This window comes from Megascapheus bottae, chromosome 16 (assembly GCF_031878675.1).
Source record: "Megascapheus bottae isolate mThoBot1 chromosome 16, mThoBot2.hap1, whole genome shotgun sequence".
Taxonomy (NCBI): Eukaryota; Metazoa; Chordata; class Mammalia; order Rodentia; family Geomyidae; genus Megascapheus; species Megascapheus bottae.
This window is the reverse complement of record NC_143524.1, coordinates 47,163,085-47,185,486: the sequence shown is the minus strand read 5'-3', so window position 1 is coordinate 47,185,486 and position 22,402 is coordinate 47,163,085. Positions and strand designations below refer to the sequence as shown.

General features: G+C 41.2%; 2 protein-coding genes across 2 annotated transcripts in view; one reads left to right on the top strand and one right to left on the bottom strand.

Annotated features, from left to right (window-relative positions):
* Aamdc (adipogenesis associated Mth938 domain containing) overlaps nucleotides 1-9,086 on the bottom strand; it is a 34,304-nt gene extending 25,218 nt beyond the window's left edge. The window contains exon 1 of the mRNA XM_090348489.1: nucleotides 8,955-9,086. The gene's annotated coding sequence lies outside the window, so the exon portion shown is untranslated. The remainder of the gene's footprint in view (nucleotides 1-8,954) is intronic.
* Nucleotides 9,087-9,491: 405 nt separating this feature from the next.
* The window catches only part of Rsf1 (remodeling and spacing factor 1), a 94,764-nt gene continuing 81,853 nt past the window's right edge, over nucleotides 9,492-22,402 (top strand). The window contains exon 1 of the mRNA XM_090348488.1: nucleotides 9,492-9,696. Coding sequence (XP_090204614.1) covers nucleotides 9,507-9,696 — 190 coding nt within the window. The 5' untranslated portion in view covers nucleotides 9,492-9,506. The remainder of the gene's footprint in view (nucleotides 9,697-22,402) is intronic.

Here is a 22,402-nt window from a genome sequence, read left to right as displayed (position 1 = left end):
GCTATGTAGAATTCCAGTGTGTGTGTGTGTGTGTGTGTGTGTGTGTGTGTGTGTGTGTGTGTGTGTGTGTGTGTATTACATTTTCTGTATCCATTCATCTGCAGTAGGGCATCTGGATTGTTTCCATCGCCTGGCTATTGTGAATAGGGGAGAGATAAACATAGCTGAGCAGGTTGTCCTTATCATAGCTTGGGTTATGATGTTTAGGGTAGATGCCCAGAAATGGTATGGCGGGATGGCAGGAAAGGCCAATTTTCAGTTCTTTAAGAAACCACATTGCTTTCCAGAGTGGCTGAACTAGTTTACAATCCCACCAGCAGTGTAGTAGGGTTCCTTTTTCTCCACAACCCCGCCAACAACTGTCATTGTCTAAGTTCAAAATCTCGGCCATTCTTGTTGTGGTAAGGTGGTATCTTAGGGTTGTTTTTATTTGCATTTCCTTTATGACTATGGATGATGAGCATTTTCTCATATGCCTTTCTGCCATTTTAACCTCTTCTTTTGATAACTCTCTTTAGTTCCCTTGCCCATTTAGTAAATGGTTTGTTGGATTTGGGGGGGTCAGTTTCTTGAGTTCCCTGTAGATACTGGATATTAAGCATTTGTCAGATGTATTATTTGTGAATATCATTTCCCAGTTGGTTGGCTGTCTCTCTACTTTTGTGGCTATGTTTTTATCTGTGCAGAAACCTTTTATTTTTAGGTAGTCCCATTTATTGAGTCTCTCTCCAATCTGCTGTGACCCTGGGATTCTGTTCAGGAATCTTTTGCCTGTGCCTATCAGTTCCAGTGTCTTTCCTACTCTATTATGCAGCAGTTTCAGTTTCCAGTATGATGTTGAGGTCTTTGATCCACTTTGAGTTAATGCTTGTGCATGGCGAAAGGCTAGGGTCAATTTTTAGTTTTCTGCATGTGGCTGCCCAGTTTTACCAGCACCACTACTTGAATAGACTGTGTTTTCCCACTGTATGTCTTTGGCCCCTTTGTCAAATACAAGTTGACTATAGGTATGTGGTTCTATTTCTGGGTCTTCTGTTCCATTGATCTTCTGGTCTGTTTTTGTGCCAATATCATGTGGTTTTTGTTATTATGGCTCTATAGTAGAGTCTGAAGTCTGGTATTGTAATACCACTTGCATTGCTCTTTTTGCCTAGAATTGTTTTGGCTATTCTAGATCTTTTCTTGTTCCATATGAACCTTTGGATTGTATCTTCTATTTCAGTAAAGAATGTCTTTGGGAATTTGATGGGGATTGCACTGAATTTGTATATCAATTTTGGCAGTATAGCCATTTTCACTTTGTTGGTTCTCCCTAACCATGAGCATGGGATATCTTTCCATTACCTAGTGTCCTCTTTAATTTCTTTTGTTAGGCTTTTGTAGTTTTCTTTCTTTCTTTTTTTTTTTGGCTTTTGTAGTTTTCATTAAATAATTCCTTTACATCTTTGGTTAAGTTAATTCCTAAGTATTTTATTCTTTTGGGGGCTATTGCAAATAGGATCATTTTCTTGATTTGGCCTTCTGTTTGTGTATTGTTGGTGTACAAGAAGGCTTCTGACTTCTGAAGGTTAATTTTGTATCCTGCCACTTTGCTAAAGTAGTTTATTAATTCTAGGAGTTTGGGAGTGGAGCTTATTGGGTCACTCAAGTAGAGGATCATGTCATCTGCGAATAGGGATAGTTTAATTTCTTCTTTCCCTATGTGGATCCCTTTGATATCCTTTTCTTGCCTTATTGCTTTGGCTAAGGGTTCCAGCACTATATTGAAGAGAAGTGGAGAGTGGGAATCCCTGTCTAGTTCCTGATGTTAAGGTGAATGGTTCCAGTCTTTCACCTGGCTGTAGGTTTGTCATATATGGCTTTATTTTAAGGAATATACCTCTTATTCCTATTTTTTCTAGTGCTTTCAGCATGAATGGATGTTGTATTTTGTCAAGTGATTTCTCCACATCCAGAGAAATTATTATATGATTCTTATCCTTAGCTCTATTGATTACATTGATTGATTTGTGAATATTAAACCAGTCTTGCATCTGTGGGATGAAGCCTACTTGATCACAGTGTACAATTTTTAAAATTTGTTTCTGGATTCTGTTGGCTAGTATTTTATTGAGCAGTTTTGCATCTATGTTCATTAGAGAGATAGGTCTGTAGTTTTCTTTTTTTGTTGGGTCTTTCCCTGGTTTGGGGATGAGAGTAATATTAGCTTCATAAAATGAGTTTGGTATTGCTCCTTCTGCTTCTATTTCTTGGAAGAGTTTTAAGAGTATAGGTGTGGGGCCAGGAGTTTGACTTAGTGGTAGAGTGCTTGCCTGCATGCACGAAGACCCAGGTTCGATTCCTTGGTACCACATACGTAGAAAAAGCTGGAAGTGGTGCTGAGGCTCAAGTGGTAGAGCTCTAGCCTTGAGAAAAATCCAAGGACAGTGCTCAGGCCCTGAGCTTAAGTCCAGGACTGGCAAAAAAAAGAAAGAAAGAAAGAAAGAAAGAAAGAAAGAAAGAAAGAAAGAAAGAAAGAAAGAAAGAAAGAAAGAGAAAGAAAGAGTAGAGGTGTTACTTCATCTTTAAATGTCTTGTAGAATTCCACAGTGAAACCATCACAGCCTGGGCTCTTTTTGGTTGGCAGTTCCCTGATTGTTTCCACGATTTCATTGTATGAAATAGATCATATAATAGTTCATACAGAAAACTTAAGCAGATACAATAGGACTGTTATAATCCCATGCATTCTATCTGATCACAGTGGAGTCAGACTAGTACTGAACAATGCAGGAAAAGTCAAAAAACATTCAAACACTTGGAAGCTGAACAACATACTCCTGAATAACTCCTGGGTGACCGATCAGATCAAAGAAGAAATTCAAAACTTTCTTGACTGTAATGATAATCAAGAGACTTTACAAAGGAACTTATGGGACACAGCAAAGGCATTTCTAAGGGGCAAATTTATTGCACTAGGAGCACAAATTAAAAAGACAGATGAAGAGGGGCTGGGAGTTTGGCCTAGTGGTAGAGTGCTTGCCTAGCATGTATGAAGACCCGGGTTCGATTCCTCGATACCACATACATAGAAAAAAAGTCCAAGGACAGTGCTCAGGCCCTGAGCTCAAGCCCAGGACTGGCAAAAAAAAAAAAAAAAAAAAAAAAAAAGACAGACGAAGAGCATGTAAATAACCTAAAAAAGAAATTGAAACATCTAGAAGACCAAGAAAAAAGTTAATTCTAAAACAACTAGAAGGACAGAAATAACAAAAATAAAATCAGAAATATCAGAGATTGAAATAAGATCCACTATACATAAAATTAATAAATCAAAAAGTTGGTTCTTTGAAAGAGTCAACAAAATAGACAGACCCCTGGCTAGATTAATCAAAAAAAGGAGAGGGGAGACTCAAATAAACAAGATTAGAGACCCCACGGGAACAATCACAACTGATATCCAAGAAATTCAGTCCACTATGAATAAGTACTACCAGGGCCTATATTCAAAGAAACAAGAAAATCTAGTAGAAATGGATGATTTCCTATCTGTAAATTTTTTGATAACAAGTAACATATGGGGAAGAAGCCAATAAATATAAATTTAGACTTGGGTTACAACTTAATGCTAGAAAGCATGCTTAGTATAAGCAAGACAGTAGATTCAAGCCTCAGCACCAAAGGGTTGGTGGAAAAATATGTATCAATTGTTATGATAAAATATAGACTACTGCCAATGCTATTTGGGTATATGTAGAGATAAATCTCACCTACAGTTAGTTTTGACAAAGACTTACCAAATAAGATACAAAAAATATCTATAAAGGCTCCCAGTCCCCCTTTTCTAACTCAAAAGAAACCACTGTTTTTATTTCTATCTCCACAGGTTAGTGAAATTGCATAGTATTTTGGGTGTATGCCTTCTTTTACTCAACAGTCTTTCTTCCATTGCCACTAGAGATGGAATTCAGGGCCTTATGCTTGCTTGGCTTTTTCACTCAAGGCTGGCATGGTACCACTTTAGCTTTCTGCAGATAAACTGGAAACAAGAGTTTCTCAGATTTCTTTACATATACTGGGTTTGATCCTTGATCCTAAAATCTCTGCTTTTTGAGTAGCCAGGATTATAGAATTGAGTCACTAGAACCTAACTACCTCAACATAGCTTTTTTTTTTTTTTCCAGTCCTGGTACTTGAACTCAGGGACTGGACACTATCCTTGAGCTTTCTCAATGTTAATACTCCACCACTTGAGCGACAGCACCACTTAAGGATTTTTCTGGTATGTGGTACCAAGGAATTGAACCCAGGGCTTTGTACATTCTAGGCAAGTACTCTACCACTAGACCATAGCCCTGGTCCATCTCAACATAGTTTTAAGAGTCACCCATATTATGTCAGTACTGTGTACATGTATGCATGGCATTCTATTACAGGAATATATAATAATTCATAAATCTTTTTTTTCTGAACTTAGATTGTAAAAGGGGGTTAGAATTTAACATATCTGTTTAAATGTGAAATATTTCTCTGTCAGAGTCACTCTTATAATATCAATTCTGTTGATGGATATTTGGGCTATTTAAAAAACACTTTAGGGCCAGGAGTTTGGCCTAGTGGTAGATTGCTCGCCTAGCATGCACAAAGACCCTGGTTGAATTCCTTGGTACCACATACATAGAAAAAAGCCAGAAATGGTGCTGAGGCTCCAAGTAGTAGAGCTCTAGCCTTGAGAAAGTCCAAATACAGTGTTCAGGCCCTGAGCTCAAGCCCAGGACTGGAAAAAAAAATTTAGTTATTACTAAGGTGTTGTACAGAAAGGTGTTCTTTTTATCTTTATTTTAGAATTGTATATAAATAAGTCATTAATTCTAACTTGTCAAATTAATCCTAAGAGGCTGTATTTATCTAATAGAGTACAAATACTAAAGCCACCACCATCATGTTTATTGCAGCATTATTTACCATAGCCAAGATATGGACTCAATAGGCAAATGGATCAAGAAAATGTGGTATGAGGGCTGGGATGTAGCTAAGTGGCAAAGCGCTTGCCTAGAAAGTGCAACGTCCTGGGTTCAATTCCTAGTACCAAAAAAAAAAAAAAAAAAACTACAGTTAAAACAACAAACAAACAAAAGAAAATGTGGTATGAGGAACTGGGAGTTTGGCCTAGTAGTAGAGTGCTTGCCTAGCATGCACAAAGACCCAGGTTCGATTCCTTGGTACCACATACATAGAAAAAAAAAAGCCGGAAGTGGTGCTGAAGCTCAAGTAGTAGAGCTGTAGCCTTGAGAAAGTCCAAGGACAGTGCTCAGGCCCTGAGCTCATGCCCAGGACTGGCAAAAAAAAAAAAAAAAAAAAAGGAAAAAAATGAAAATGTAGTATGAGCCGGGTGTGGTAGCTCATGCCTGTAACCCTAGCTACTCAGGATGCTGAGATCTGAGGATCAAGGTTCAAAGCTAGCCCGGGCACAAAAGGACCTAAGACTCTTATCTCCAATTAACCTCTAGAAAATGGGAAGTGGATCTTGGTTCAAGGGTAGGGCAGCAGCCTTGAGCTGAAGTGGTCAGGGACAAAACCCATGCAGAGTTCAAGCCCCATGACACACATTAAAAAAAAAAAAAATAGGGCCGGGAGTTTGGCCTAGTGGTTAAAGTGCTTGCCTAGCATGCATGAAGACCCGGGTTCGATTCCTTGGTACCACATACATAGAAAAAAGCCGGAAGTGGTGCTGAGGCTCAAGTGGTAGAGCTCTAGCCTTGAGAAAGTCCAAGGACAGTGCTCAGGCCCTGAGCTCAAGCCCAGGACTGGCAAAAAAAAAAATTAATGAGGTATGTATATACACAATGGAATTCTGCTCATCCATCAGGAAGAATAACCTGGTACTATCTGTAAGGAAATGGCAAGACATGGAATAAGTTACATTAAGAGAAGCAAGCCAGACTCAGACATACAGGTTACAGGAGCTCGAATGTGCCCATAAATCTAGAAGTAAACATACTGGGTGACACCAAAGCAGTTATAAATGAATTCAACTTAAGTATAATAGTCTCTTTGGAGAATGTAAATGATATAATTAATTAGAAAGACTAAGTCAAAGCCCAATAAAATAAGTACCAGAAAAGAGATAGTTGCAAAGGGTGACGCATGGGTAGGGGGGTAGAAGAATGAAGGGGGGGGTATAATGAAAATGAAGGCAACGATGCATTGTATATGCCATAGAACTGAGAAAAATAATGGAAGAGGTGGGTTGAAGAGGGGGTGGTGACGATGTTGAAAGGATGACATAGATGAAGATACACTGCATACATAATATGTTTTGTTAAAAGCCAAAAAATTCAAGTAAATAACCTAAAAATTTAGAAAAGTCAGGCTAGATGCCAATAGTTCATGCCTGTTAACCTAGCTCAGGAGGCTGAGATCTGAGGATCAAGTTTCCATACTAGACTGGGCAGAAGGGCACAAAAGGACCTAAGACTCTTTTTTTTTTTTTTTTTTTTTTTGCCAGTCCTGGGCTTGAGCTCAGGGCCTGAGCACTGTCTGGACTTTCTCAAGGCTAGAGTTCTACCACTTGAGCCTCAGCACCACTTCCAGCTTTTTTCTATGTATGTGGTGCCGAGGAATTGAACTGGGGTCTTCATGCATGTTAGGTAAGCACTCCACCACTAGGCCAAACTCCCCGCCCCAGGACCTAAGACTCTTATCTCCAATTAATCACTAGAAAACTGGAAGTGGGGCTGTGGCTCAAGGGTAGGGTATTATCCTTGAGCTGAAGAGCTTAGGGACAGGGCCCAGGCCAGAGTTCAAGCCCCATGATCCCCCCCCCAAAAGAAAAACAAAATAAAACAGCTGTTGGGCCAGGAGTGTGGCCTATTGGTAGAGTGTCTTGCATACACGTAGCCCTGGGTTCAATTCCTTGGTACCACATACACAGAAAAAGCTAGAAGTGGTGCTGTGGTTCAAGTGGTAGAGCACTAGCCTTGAGAAAGCTCTTGGACAGTGCCCAGTCTCTGAGTTCAAGCCCCAGGACTGGTGAAAAAAAAGCAAAAAACAAACTACCCCTTTACACTTAAATCTGAGAATGTATGTTTATCCTTATATATGCGTGTATGTGTGTAATATACACATATAGAACTCAAATTAGAGTGTTGGAACCTACAATTTCACTTGGCCCAGAAAGCAAGATATGATAAGTGATATTTGGGGGTGTGTTGTTTATTTTCAAGAATGGGCCTTATGAAGTCTGACCTGAACCTTATAGCAAAACATTTTTTATCTTCTGGGTGGATATAACTTTCTGACACTCAGAGACTTTGTATCCATGCCGATCTGGATTAGAAAAAGCAAACCTTATTGTCAATCTCCTTTTGAGTAAGAGTGCAAGCAAAAAAAAACCATAGCTTACAAAAAAAAAAAAGCTTTCATTTCTTTTTTTAGAATGTTATTTTCCAATCTCTTTGGAGAATGTAAGGTGAGGTGTTAGAAAAGCTGAACCATAAAAGTCTGGGTTAAGGTTTATATGATATGTAATGAAATCTTCCTTTTGTTTGGCAGAGCCTTCTATACATTCTACTTCACAAAGATATGATTTTAGTTGGCTACCTGTCTTTTAGTTAAGTTCAGTTAACTAATTATTATATGGTTTTCTTTTGAATCTTGTTAGAGATGCATCTGGGTCAGATTTTTCTTAAATTGGGCTCTTCAGGTCCCCACGGTTGAAAGGTAAGTACTTGCATTTTGAAAGTTCTATCAAAATGTTTGATGTCTTGATTAAGAACAATATTTTACCATTCATTAAATGGCAGTATCCTTGCAGTGAGGATCTACAATTGTAATTCTTAAAATAAAGATTCACTTTTAGGTAATAAAATTCTCTTACATAAGTTTTTCTTTTGGTAACAGTATTCCTTCTTTAGATAACAAGAATGATATAGACAATTTTGTTTTTTCCTTTGCCCATCCTCTCCCTTTTTAATGGTTATACAATTTAATGCCAAGTACATAGACAAACAGCCAACAAGTAATTATAATCATATGAAACCTGCAGAACGAACAAAAAACTCAATATGTAACCGTTTTCTGAATATAATTATTTGCCAATGTTTATCTTCCTTGAGTTGTACATCACTTTGTTATTAGTAAGTACGTTTCAAATGTACTCTGAACATTTTGGCTCAAAGTAATAAACTGTAGGCTTCAAATAGCTAACTCCATTCTGCTTATAGGAACGCCTTACTTTGCTGGGAAGAACAAACCCGTTAAAATACGGTGTATCAGAACATTGTGCTAATCATTTAAGCCCCCCTTATATAAGAGGTAGGGACAACTGTCACCCTATTTGCTCCAAGAAATGAAGAAATTCCAGAATGTCATGAAGTGATTCCAGTAGGACTCAAGTGTGGCTGCACCCAAAATTCCAGTGGCTCCTAAGCACAATGCACATTCTATTTTACAGTGTTAGTGGGTCCCCCCACCCCCACTTCTAGGATACTCTCTGCGAGCATGTCACCTGCTAACCACCTTCTCCACGGAGTGGAACTCGGTCTTCCAACAAACTTTTTCTGCTATTCCACGGTCTCCCATCACGTTCTCCTTCTCCTCAGTGGAACTCTACCCCGGCCCTCGCCTCAGTCGTCCTCCGAACCTCCTCCCTTTGGACCCGGTAACCTTCACCCGAGCCCCGGCCCCTGTGCCCTGGTCCCCATCATCAGGGTCCCCCCACCCCGACAGTACCCCCTCTGCTTTCCTAGCAGAGCTGAGATCCTCGGACCCCGGTAAAGAGCCATACTCCTCAGCAAAACTCACGCAGACTTCTCCCCAGGCTTCCGTCCTTCCCTCTCCGCACCCCAGCCTCCCCTCACAGCCACGCTCCCCGTCATCCGCTTCTCTCTCCTCGTACCTGCCCGTCCCCAACCCCTCGGAGCCGAGGGAGCTCCTGGATTCCCCCACCCTACTCCCACCCCCCGAAAACTCACGCGGAGCTCCGGCTCTCCGAAACGCTCTTCCCGACCGCTCCGAGCTTTGCCCTCTCGTCAGCGGGCCGGCTCCGGAGTCTCGGCTCGCTGGCGCCGGTCCAGCGCTCCTCCCGGAACCAGCCCGCTGCAGGCTGGACGCTCCAGGCCACGCCCCTTCGATTCCATTGGCCGTCGTTCCCGAGAAGTCCCGCCCCTCCGGGTTGCAGCTCGCCTCCCCGCCCCGCTTCCCTTGTTTTCATTCCCCCGTCACACGAGGCTGTGGCGGCGGACCTGAAGTGGGAGGGGAGAAGCCCAAGAGGGGACGGCGGCGGAAAGAGGGCGGAAAGTGAAAGGCTCAGGGCGCCTCTCTGTCCCTCTTCGGGCTGCGCTCTCGACTGCTCCGGATCGCCGTTGTATTGTGGGATCGCGGCGCCGTCCCCGAGTCGGTCGGATCCTCAGGGGGAGGGCTCGCTCGAGAGCGCCTCCTGTCGCTGGCGAGGCTGTCCTGCCATTCCTCGGCACCCCAACTCCTCCCGCCCCCCCATCGCCGCCTCCTCCATCCTCCAGTTCAAAATGGCGACGGCGGCGGCGGCGGCAGCGGCGGTGATGGCTCCTCCAGGCTGCCCGGGTTCGTGCCCCAACTTCGCCGTAGTCTGCTCCTTCCTGGAGCGCTACGGGACGCTGCTGGACCTGCCCGAGCTGCCGTTCCCCGAGCTGGAGCGGGTGCTGCAGGCGCCGCCGCCCGACGTCGGCAACGGGGAAGGTAAGCCTGGGGCCCGAACGCCCGGCGGGAAGCGGCCCTGGTGCGCCCCTCCGCTCCGCTCCCCGCCGGCATCCCGGGCCGCGCCGCCTCGGCCCCCCTCTCCGCTGGGGGCCCTTCCTCCAGGCCGAGCCCCCGGGGTCCCGGGCTGTGGGGAGGCGGGGCGGCGGCCCCCCGGGGCCACGGGGTCCCGCGGGGAGCCGAGGTGGGTGGCTGAACGTGGGCTCGGGCCGGGGAGGGGGGCTCATTGTGTGGCTCGGCCCCCGGGATTGCTTCTCCTCGCGGGGCCGCCCCCCCCCCCAGCCCTCGCTCTTTAGGTGGCGGGGGAAGGGGAGCGCAGGTTCCGGCCAGCTTTGCGCTTTTCTCCTCTTCCCCTCCTCCCACCCAGTCTCCAGACCTTCTCGGGGGAGGTTAGGCCCTTCTCAGGCGCCCCCTTATCTCCCTCCACCTGAGTGGGCGGGGGCCGGCGGTCCCTCGCCTGTCCCTCCCTCGGGTGGGAACTCCCCCGAGAGAGTAAGCTCGTCCCTCTTCTTCCCCTCCAGGGCTGGTTTAACTCTTCTCCCCCCCCCCCCCCCGCCCAGTCGGGAGATTTGCTCCAGCAAAAAGGAGGGGGGGGGTTCTTCACCATTCTCGTCTTGGAGGTTGGGGGGGGGAGGATGAAGTCAGTTCAGCTTCTCCACTTTGGGGAGGAGAGGGTTAATTTCTCCTCCATAGTTTTCTTCCTTCTCCACACCTCCCCCCCCAAAAAAAATAATAGAAAATCATCTCCACACTTTTCCAGTCCCTTCCCCCCTTCATCTCAGCGGCGTGGGGAAGAAGTCGCCCTCCCATTTACCGGGTGGGGTGGGGTGGTTGGTCTGGAGGCTGGAGGAGGGGCTCTGGCGACGGGGGAAACAGTTGAAGAAGGTGCTTGTTGCTCATGTTTCTCTCTCTGGTGCCGCTGGTCTATTATTGGTGTTCGCAAGTGGTGCTCCTTCCACATAAGGCCACCGCGCGGTGCAGGGCGCATGCTCTGCCCGGCCCCATTGAAACTTCCTGCTGCTGCCGCGGCCGCCGCCGCCGCCGCCGCCGCCGCTACTGGTGGTGATTCTTTCGCTGGAGCATCTCAGCGCTGTGCCGGCTGCCTCCAGCCCTCACCCGCATGTATTCCCGGGCACATTTCTCCTCTCAGAGAAGGCTTGTGTACTCTGAGCATTTGCTTTTATCTGGGTACAGCCCTTGGCTGGAGAAGAAACGTTTCCAGAGGGGTTTTTCTTTCGTTCGTTCTTTTTTTTTCAAATCTGTGTTAGATGGCCAGAGTAGAATGGGTATTGTACAAGATAAATAGCTGTTTCCTCTCCAAGCAGAGAGAATCGTTCTTCTAATTTCCTAAGGAAGTGAAGTTTTTGATTCACAGAATGTATTCATTTTGCTAGGAAGGGTCCAGGTGTGAAGTTGATCCAAGTATTACATAGAGAATGAGTGATGCTTTGGATAGCAACGACTCAGATTCATGCAGCAATTATAGTACAGGCCTGTATCTCTTCACCTGGCCATTTTTCCTCTGGCTTGTTAAAGACTTATTTTTAAAATAGTATAAAAAAGGATGATTTTATAAAGAGCTTCTGCAGAATTTAAGCATTAAACTAATGTAATAATTTCACTATCAAAGTGCATTTACATTCCTTTTTAAAAATGGTCATCGTGAAATAGGATGCCTTAAGTTACTTTTAGAATGCATTGGATAATTGTGGTACTGTATCTTTCAGAGGGAAAAAAATGTGGGTGTTTAGGGAATGAATTGCTGGTAAATTGTTCTTGGAACTTGCTTGGACCACGTCTAGACACAAGCAATAGGCTTGGGGGTAGCATTGTATTTTGGATAACGTACAAGATTGGTTGCTTATCCATGTCCATTAGGTATTTTTGGCCAGTGCATTTAGTTTATATCAGAAATGGAACAGAAAATATTAGGGTTAGTGTTGAATACTGTGCTACTAGCTAAGTAAAAGTGAGAAATAATCTGGTTAAGAGGAATCATTTAGCTCAGCCATAGTTTTGCCATTGGTTTAGTTGCTAAGAGGAATGAAGTGAATAGATACTGTGAAGATAATCTAAGAATAATTGTTAATTGTTACATACTTCAAGACAGTTGGCAAATGACATTTCTGTAGGTGAAAATCTGTACTGTTCAGGAAGAGGATTTTTATAACTTTGAAAATTACTAATGCCAGCCTTCTGTGGCCCATACCTCTAATCCTAGCTATTCAGGAGGCTGAGATCTGAGGTTCACAGTTCAAAGCCAGCCCCAACCCAGAAGTCCTTGACTCTTCAATTAGCCACCAGAAAACTGGAAGTAGTGCTGAGGCTCAGCATGGTAGAGTATTAGCCTTTTGGTGAAGAGCTCTGAGACAGCTCCCAGGCCCAGAGTTCAAGTCCCACAACTGACAATAATAAACAACAAAAACATTACTAGTTAAACTAAGAAGACTTGAACTGTGTGTTATTGCAGAGAGTTTGTGGTACATGTAGAAGAAAAGGTTGCAAGTCTGGACTTTATTGTTGTGTACTATATAATATATAGGTTGAAGACTAGATTGTTTAATTTATGGATGTCAGTTTATAGCTGAGGATCAAATGAAATAATGTTTCAAAAAGCTTTCTAAACCAAGTATTTATTTTTGCATTACTAATTTTATTAAAGATGTCTTCCAAGTAATAGGAAATGCAAAGCTAGGCACTTATGGCTCAGGCCTATAATCCCTGCTACTCAGGAGGATGAGCTTTGAGAATCACAATTCAAAGCCAGCCCAAAACCAACTTCTGTGAGACTCTTATCTCCAGTTAACTAACAGAAGACCAGAAGTGGTACTGTGGGGTGAAGAGTTCAGGCACAGTGCCCAGGACCAGAATTCAAGCCCACGACCAGCACCCCCACCCCACCCCACCCCCTCAAAAAAAAAAAATCAAGCACAGGTATACTAAAGCATTTGGTATTAAGATATTACATTTTAAGTATGTTTTCTGCAAAGTATGCTCATTAAAAAAGACTTTGCTACAGTCAGGTGACTTATACTTTGTATATATTTGATTGTTTTTTTTATTTTTGAATTTAATTATTTTTAAAAGGCAATTCTAGTGCCCAGCAAACCCCAAAAATCAAACCAACAAACAAAAAAACAATGCTTAGCCAGTCCTTGTGCCTGTAATCCTAGCAACTTATGAGTTTGAGATCTGAGGAATTGGAGACCTTTATCTCCAATAACCATTGTTTAAAAAAGGTAAAAATGGAGCTGTGGCTCAAGTGGTACAGCACCAGCCTTGAGTGAAACAACCAAGGGACAGTGTACAGGCTCTGAGTTCAAGTCCCAGTACTGGAGGAAAAAAAGTATTCCACTTCTACTTTTTTTCCTTAGACTATGCTTTTAGTATATATTCTGCAGAATTGCTAGATCAGTACATAGCATTGTTTTGCATAACATTTATTGTATTAGATATGCCAACATTTCAACATCCTTTGGAAAAATCTAGTTTACTGATTGACCTTGTTTAAGCACTTAGTGATCTTTTTCTAAAAAAAAAAAAAAAGTTGTTTACAAGTTTTAAACTTGATATTGTAGCTTCAGTTTATAATGTCCTGACCCCAAATCATGGAAATCCGTGTGGAACAGAGAATTGTACAGAAGTATCCACCCTGAATTTCAAAGCTTGAGAAGTTGTACAGTACATAGTAGTAATTAATGTCCTATAAGTAGCTATGGTTATATTTAATTAAGAATGAAATGAAGCCGGGCATGGTGGCTCATGCCTGTAATCCTAGCTAGTCAGGAGGCTGAGATCTGAGGATCATGGTTCAAAGCCAGCCTGGGCACTAAAGTCCATGAGACTCTTTAATCTCCAATAACCACTAGAAAACCAGAAGTGGCACTGTGGCTCAAGGGGTAGGGCATTAGCCCGGAGCTGAAGAGCTCAGGGATAGCATCCATGCCCAGAATTCAAGCCCCACGATGGTCACACCCCCCAACCACACCCCCTGCAAAAAAAAGAATGAAATGAAAACATGAGTTTTTCAGTTTATGAGTTTTTCAAATGTCTGCAAAGTATTTCTTTCTGTTATTTCTTTCCTCCTCTTCCTCCTTTTTCTTCTTTTTGGTACACAGCTAGATTGCTAGTGCAATAGTTAACTGTTGGTATTTTTCACTGTTGCTTGAACTCTACCTAAATGCTAAATTGTCAACAACAATTTAAATTTATAGTTGATGTTAAAATAGTCTGAGGTTCACAGTACAAAGCTAGCCTTGGCAGAAGAGTCCATATAAGTATCTGTGTGCAGTTAATCAGCCAAAGGCCAGGAGTCCAAGCACCAGTGTTGGAACACCACTTTTCCCCCTCTGCCCCCCCCCACGCTCAAAAAAAAAAAAGGACATTTCAAATGAAGGAATTTTTATTGTTTTCCTTTACATGAATGCTGTTTTGATCCTCCAAATTCTGTGCTCAGTATGGAGTTTGATATTCCCTCACTAGAGGTAGATTATTGTGGAATGGGGAATTAAAAATAAAGATGGGATATTGACTCTGAGAGTGTTTATACCCAAGATTTTTAAGTCTTCTCATGGAAGAGGAAAATACACTTTTCTTTTCTTTTTTGCCAGTCCTGGGGCTTGAACTCAGGGTCTGGGCACTATCCTTGGACACTTTTTGCTCAAGGTTATTGCTCTAGCACTTGAGCTAAGCATCACTTCTGGCTTTTTCTGAGTATATAGTACCAAAAAATCGAACCCAAAGTTTTGCACATGCTAGATGAGTACTCTACCACTAAGTTATGCTCCTGGACCCACTTTTTCATTCTTATAAAGAAATTTTTGTGTTGGTGAGAGTGGCATATATACATTAAGAAGTCTGTCGAAGTATACATGGATGCAAGGAGTCTCATAGTTTATGCGATTTGACTGAATTATTTGTATTTTGAATGTGGAATAGTGCGTGGTTTTATTTCATGTCTTTTCCTTCTTTTGAGTATATATAGCATATATAATAAATGTATATAGTATATATTCTATATATAGTAGATATATACTATATAGAGTAGATACATATATAGTAGATATATATGTGATATATAGTATACATACTATAATATATACTGTATATACATACTATGTAGTATGTATTGTATAAGTATAAACACTATGTATGTGATTTTATATATATATATATATATATATATATATATATACCACAGTAGCCTCACACTGTGTAAGTCAGGCTGACCTTGAACTGATGATCCTCCTGCCTTAGCCTCCTGAGTGCTGGGATTATCTGCATATTCATTTATTCCTACATTTGGTGTTTATGATTTGACTCTATAGTCAAGCATAAATGAACATATCTTTTGCCAGTGCTGATGTTTCATACCTGTAATCCTAGCTACTCAGGATGCTGAGGCAATTGAAAGCCAAACTGAGGAGGAAAGTCTGTGAGATTCTTATCTCCAATTAACCACCAAAAAGTAGAATGGAGCTGTGGCTCAAGTGGCAGAGCACAACCTGTGAACAAAAAAGCTTAAGTATAATGCCCAGGCCCTTTGTTCAAGCCTCAGGACTAGCAGCCCCGTTCCCCCAATAAAGAACATGCCTTTAACTGATATATTTGAATATAATAGTAAGTTTTTGTTCTCTTCTGGAGGGAATTGAATTGTGAGGTAATACATAATTTAGGTTGATAATATGGAAACATTGCTACCATAACTGGGACTACTATTTCTTAATTTAAACAAAAGATGTATGCATCATAGTAATGTTGATTGTTGGTGGTAACATTGCTACAACTAGAACCTGTTTTGGTGATACATTTTGTTCAGACTCTCTGACTTTAAAAAATAAATATTCTTGGGGCTAGGAGTTTGGCCTAGTGGTATAGTGCTTGCCTAGTATGCACAAAGACCTGGGTTTGATTCCTCTGTACCACATAGAAAAAGCTAGAAGTGGTGTTCTGGCTCAAGTGGCAGAGCACTAGCCTTGAGAAAGCCCAAAGACAGTGTTCAGGCACTGAGTTCAAGCCTCAGGACTGGCATAAATAAATAAACGAACAAACAGACAAATAAATAAATATTCTTTAGGGCATTTATTAAATTACCAAATGATTACCATCGGTTTTGGTATGTCATAATGTGAAAGTAACCAAATGTTATGGAAATTTAGAGAGTAGTTGTTGGTATTCTCCTAGGACAAGCTAAAATAAGGATAGGAGCACTTTTTGTTAATGCAAACTGGCCTGCTTTTTAGGTTTCTAGCTACTCGGGAGTTGGCTTTGATTTTTAGATAACGTTAAAAGTCTCACCTAGGCAGGCATTTATTAACAACTTCATGTTTGATTCCTCAGTGCCACATATATAGAAAAAGCCAGAAGTAGAATGAAAGAATAATCTGAGGTTTCATTAACAAAAATTTTTTGATGAATAATATATGCCAGGTGTGTTATTCTTGGTATACAGTAAAATAAGTATAAGTAATACCCTTGCCTTGATAGAGCTTCCAGTTTAGTGGTAAAGGTAGGCATATAAGCAATAAGATTAAAAATCGTAGATTGATGGAATGGCTCCAATAGTAGAGAACCTGCCTATAAAGCATAAGGCCCTGAGAATTCAAATCCTAGTACCACCAAAAAAAACCAAAGCTTATTACATGGAGAAGTATAACATATACTTATAAAAGATGCATATGTTAGCAGGCCTTGGTTTATAATCTCTTTGTATTCTTTTATAATCTTTTTTTATTCATCATATCTGTAAATTATATTTGTATTAGCTAAGTGTTAAATAATTTTGTACAAGTAAGCAGCAGAAACTCTGTTCTATGTTTTCACACCCTGATCTTCAAATCTAGGATTGTAACTTTAGCCATTGAAGGGTTACTTTTACCTGGACATGGTGGTGCATGCCTTGTCAGTGTGGAAAGCCAAGAGGATTGCATGTTCAAGACCATCCTGGGTTGTATAATAATACTATGTCTAAAAAAAAAAGGAGGAAGGAGAAGGGGAAAAGAAAAAAGAGAGGAGATGGAGAGGGTGAAAAAGAGAGAAAAAGAAAAAAAGAGAAACGGAGACAGAAACAATGAGAGATTTTATCTTCCATTTTAAGGACCTTTACTTGCTGTGTCTGCTAGCTCCAGAGTATCAGGTGTAAGGATTGTATCAGTGTGGAGATAGTGAGAGGGAGGCTCTGAAATTCAAAAGGTTTATTTCTTGGTTTTCTAAATCACTAAAGTAATTAAATGTAAGTGTGTGTGTGTGTGTGTGTGTGTGTGTGTGTGTGTGTGTGTTGGGGGGGGAGACTGATTAACTAGTAGTAGCAAAATAGCTTCAAATACTATCAACTAGTTATTTCAGTTAGCCCTAAACTAATTTTTTAGGTAAATGCCTAGTTTACAAACACTTCTTGCTTTTTTATCCTGGGTTTAGGGATGTATGGCTACCATTTAAGCTCTAAACTCTGATATCATTTCATTATCTATGTGCCTTTTCTTTTCTTTTCTTTTCTTTTTTTTTTTTTGTGGATGATGGGGCTTGAACTCTGCCTGGGCATTGTTCCTGAGCTCTTCTGCTCAAATCTACCACCCTACCCTTGAGCCAAGCCCCACTTCCTGCTTTTTCCAGAGGTCAATTGGAGATAAGAGTCTCAGGTCCTTTTGTGCCTGGGCTGGCTTTGAGTGATCCTCTGATCTCAGCCTCCTGAGTAGCTAGGATTACAGGCGTGAGCCACCATGCCCCACCCACCCACCTGGCAATTTTCTTTTATAGATTATGAATGACAGCTTTTATCTCATCCTGTTTTCTGTTCCTCATTTAACACTAATCCTAAGAACTTTTTAAGTTGCTCAGAATTAAAGATTTTAACTCATTTAAAAGTGTTTACGGGGTGGGAGTTTGGTCTAGTGGTAGAGTACTTGCCTAGCATGCATGAAGACCCAGGTTCGATTCCTTGGTACCACATACATAGAAAAAAGCCGGAAGTGGTGCTGAGGCTCAAGTGGTAGAGCTCTAGCCTTGAGAAAATCCAAGGACAGTGCTCAGGCCTTCAGCTCAAGCCCAGGACTGGCAAAATAAATAAATAAATATTAAAAAAAATAAAAAACAAAGTGTTTACCCTGTAAAATTTATTTCTCCCAAAAATAAGGGTGTTTGTTTGTTTGTTTGTTTTGCCAGTCCTGGGCTTGAGCTCAGGGCTTGAGCACTGTCCTTGGACTTTCTCAAGGCTAGCACTCTACCACTTGACCCTCAGCACCACTTCCAGCTTTTTGCTATGTATGTGGGGTACTGAGGAATCGAACCCAGGTCTTCGTGCATGCTAGGCAAGCACTCTACCACTAGGCCAAACTCCCGGCCCCTCCAAAATAAGTTTTTGAGAGCACATTTTTACATAATTTGTGCATTGTATTTACTTTCTCAAAAAGTTATTTTTGTAATCCCTCTATATGTCACTCTGATAATAAAATAATAATAAAATGGTTTTTTTCTGTGTTGGAGTGAAACTTGACAGCCTTGCTCAAGCTAGGCAAGTGATTTACTACTCTGCTCCCTCCTCTGCCCTTTATGTTTAAAAATGATAAACATTTCAGAAGAAGCAGGATGTAGGGGAAGGAGTGGATGAGGTGGGATAGTCATTTTACTAGTTTAGAGGCTGGATGGATTGGTCACTTTGTATCAGTATGACAAAATACTTGAGAAAACAACTTAAAAGTGTAGATTTATTTTGGCTCATAGTAGGTGAACATAATTGCAGAAGGATGTAGTAGAAAAATGCTATTCTTGGGGTGGTAGAGTGCTTTCCTAGCATACATGAAGCCATGCGTGCCGCATCCATAGAAAATGCAGGAAGTGGTGCTGTGGCTCAAGTGGTAGAGCTCTAGCCTTGAGAAAGCCCAAGGACAATGCCCAGGCCCTGACTTCAAGCACCAGGACTAGCTATAATTTAAAAAAAAAAAAAAAAAAAGGAGGAGGAGGAGGGAGAAAATGTTGTTCTCTTGGTAGCCAGTAAAGAGGTTGTAGGGTCCAGGATGAGGTTTACTTTTCAAAGCCATGCTCCCAGTGACCCACTTCCTCCAACCAGGGCCCATCCCTTACTAGCCCACTCAGCTATGAGTTGGTGAATGATAAAGTTAGTATCCTTGGGCTGGGCGTGTGGTCTAGTGGTACAGTGCTTGCCTATCATGCACCAAGCCCTGGGTTTGATTCCTTGATACCACATACACAGAAAAGGCAGGAAGTGATGCTGTAGCTCAAATGATCCAGTGCTAGCCTTGAGAAAGCTCAAGAACAGTGCCCAGGCCCTGAGTTTAAGCCCCAGGACTGGCTAAAATAAATAACTAAATAACAGTTTGTACCCTCATGATCTAGTCATCTACTTCTCAATAGCACTACCATTTAAGGGAGAAGTGCCTTTAGCACATGAACTATGTTGGAGTAATATTTCATATCCAAATGTAATGCTGGGCAAATTAACAAGAACTACCTATGTTTAAATAAGTGATCTTCTCAATGTGAGAACAAAGGTTATAAAAGTATATCAAGCAGAAACTTCACTAAGTTACTAATTAGAAAACAAAAGTGAACTTGAGGCCAGGGCCGTTGGCTCATGCCTACAATCCCTAGCTACTCAGGAGGCTGAGATCTGAGGATCAAGGTTCAAAGCCAGCCCAGGCACAAAAGGATCTGAGACTCTTAACTCCAAATAAACTCTAGAAAATGGGAAATGGGGCTTAGCTCAGGGGTAGGGTGGTAGCCTTGAGCTGAAGAGCTCAAGGACAGCACCCAGGCCAAGTTCAAGCCCCATGACCCACAAAAAAAAATGAACTTGACAAGATGCTTCCCAACACACAGACCATATTTAAATCTTGGATTGAAATATGTACTTAAGCCAAATTCAGGAAAGCATTCAGTGTAAAGGTTTATATTTATTTAGTTTCTGATACTTTTTTTCCATATTTGTACATGTTTATATTGATCATTTTTCTCCAAGTAGGATTATTTTTCCCCATTTAATTTTTCACATTTTGTTTTCTATGTTATATATCTTTCTGTTAATCACCAAAGTTATTTTAAAAGTTTTCTATGGAAGCTTTATAAAGAAAAAGTGAGTTGCTGCTTTTATTTACTTTTATATTCATCGTTCAATTGGTAGTAAGGGGTCTTGAACTCAGGGCTCTGTTGTCTTGCTTTAGTTTGTTTATTTTTGCTCAAAGCTGGTACTCTGCTACTTGAGCCATAACTTTTCTAGCGTTTTACTACTTAATTGGATATGAATCTCTCAGATTTGTCTGTTTGATCTGGCTTGGAATTTCCATCCTCAGATCTCAGCCTCTATATAGCTTGGATTATAGGCCTGACCCCCTTGTCTTTTATTTACTTTGAATCCTGAATTTCCTCTTACACTGAGTGTTACCACTGTCTACTCAAAAGTCATCTAGATTACATCCAAGCTTTTCTTGGTACTACTAACTTCTGGTGTACTTTTTGTTCTGTGGGCAAGGTTTGTTGAATCTGGTTTTAATATCCTTCTTTATATTCAGCCTCACTTTGATATTGTTATCGCTACAGTTTTAGTCATGTTGAACTGCAAACAAGTGTCTGATGATGCAGAAAGTTGTTTTATATCTCCCCCACCCTTTCCTTCAAGTTGCATATTCTCTCCACCTTTTTACCTTTGTCTGCTCACTGTACACTTTACCCATGAGGTCTACTCTGTGACGAATTTCTTTCTTGCTTCTTATATTGTAGGCTAAATAGCCACTTTCACCCCCTCCCCCAGTAATCATAATGTATCGTCTAGCCTAGGAGACAGTAAGCTTCTTGAAAATGAAGGTTCTTATTTATTGATTTATCCTTAGTGACTATTGGGTAATATTGTTAAATAACTTTCTACTAATTTCCTACAGAATCATGTTCCACTCTAAAGCCTTTTTTCTTTTAGAATTAACTTTATTTATTTACTTTTGCCAGTCCTGGGGCTTGAACTTAGGGCCTGAGCACTGTCCTTGGGCTTTTTCAAGCTCTACCACTTGAACCATAGCTTTTTTCTTTGTATGTGGTTCTAAGGAATTAACTTGCATGTAATAGAAACTTAGTGCTTATCTGTGATAATTCACTACTGGGTGGTCAAACTACAGCCTCTGGGCTGAATCTAGTCTGTCTTTTTTTTTTTTTTTTTTGCCAGTTGTGGGGCTTTAACTCAGGGCCTAAGCACTGTCCTTGGACTTTTCTCAGGACTAGAGCTCTCCCCTTGAGCCACAGCACCACTTCCAGCTCTTTTTCTGTGTATGTGCTGAGGAATTGAATCCAGGTCTTCGTGCATAGGAGGCAAGCACTGTACCACTAGGCCAAACTCCCGACCCTGTCACTTGTTTTTGTAAATAAAACTATTCTCCACAGCCATGTTCACATATTTATATATTGTCCTCTTTGCTTTCAGTGCTACTGTAGCAGAGTGGTGTAATTGTCCCAAAGAACTTACAGCAATCAAAACCTTGTATTTTCTCTATCCTTTTCCATGAAAAAAAAATTGCTAATACTTATTCCAGTAAGAGAAGAAATTGCATCAGGTGATTATCCCTGTGTTTAAAAATACAGATTAAATGCCTGGGATGTTCTATGAATGAAAATATTGGTAGAGCAGTTGTTTCCTTACGTATTTTTCCACACAGCCTTTTGTTCTTAGATAAGTTGAGTTTTGAAAAGTCTGTTAATAATGTGAAAGATTAACTTCTCCCACTCAAAGGTAGCCATTGGATTCTCTACATAAATGTTATAAGACAATCTAAGATGGGGACCAGGTGACACAGTGATTGACATTCAGGGCAAGTGTTGTAGCCTTGCTCTTACACTAGCCTCCAAGTCTCATCCAAGTGACCTGATTGGCCGTGTGGATTCCAAGTCTTGGTGAGGATTAGGTTAGATGAGTGATGATACTGCTCATCCAGATGAAAGATACATTTATTAAAACTTCAAAAGGTTAGAGGAGAGAGGCTTGGGAACATATTAGATGACTTCCTTATTAGTTGTGGGATTATTAAGTGCCTGTTGAGTCAGTCAGTGTTTCCTTGTTTTTAGTGGTATTATCACTGAGTCTAGGTGAAGATTTGTGAAGTTTCCATGTAAAGTTGAGGCTCTTCACTTGGGGCCCTGTCACTTCATTTGAAGAATGAGAATTTCTGGACAAGTTATAATAAGAAAGCTAGGATTTGAAATATGATGTAAAAATCAATGTTAATAGATTCTTCAATAAAAAAAAGAAAACTGCTACTGAACTTTTTATTATCCTGATTTTACTTTCCAAGGTATTCAAGTGACAATATGGCCTTTAAATGCTCATAGCCAGAAAAAATAAAATAAAAATCACTGCCTTCAAACTAAAAATAACATGTAATACTATATCAAAATAAGGAGGGAAAAGTAGAGGAGGCTTTAGAAAGTGGAATTGGCGGGGCCGGGAGTTTGACCTAGTGGTAAAGTGCTTGCCTAACATTCACGAAGACCCGGTTTCAATTCCTCGGTACCACATATATAGAAAAAAAGCCAGAAGTGGTGCTGAGGCTCAAGTGATAGAGCTCTAGCCTTGAGAAAGTCCAAGGACAGTGCTCACATCCTGAGCTCAAACCCAGGACTGGCAAAAAAAAAAAAAAAGAAAGTGGAATCAGCATTTCTCAAAAGTCAGAGTGATTGCCTGTTGATGAGATAG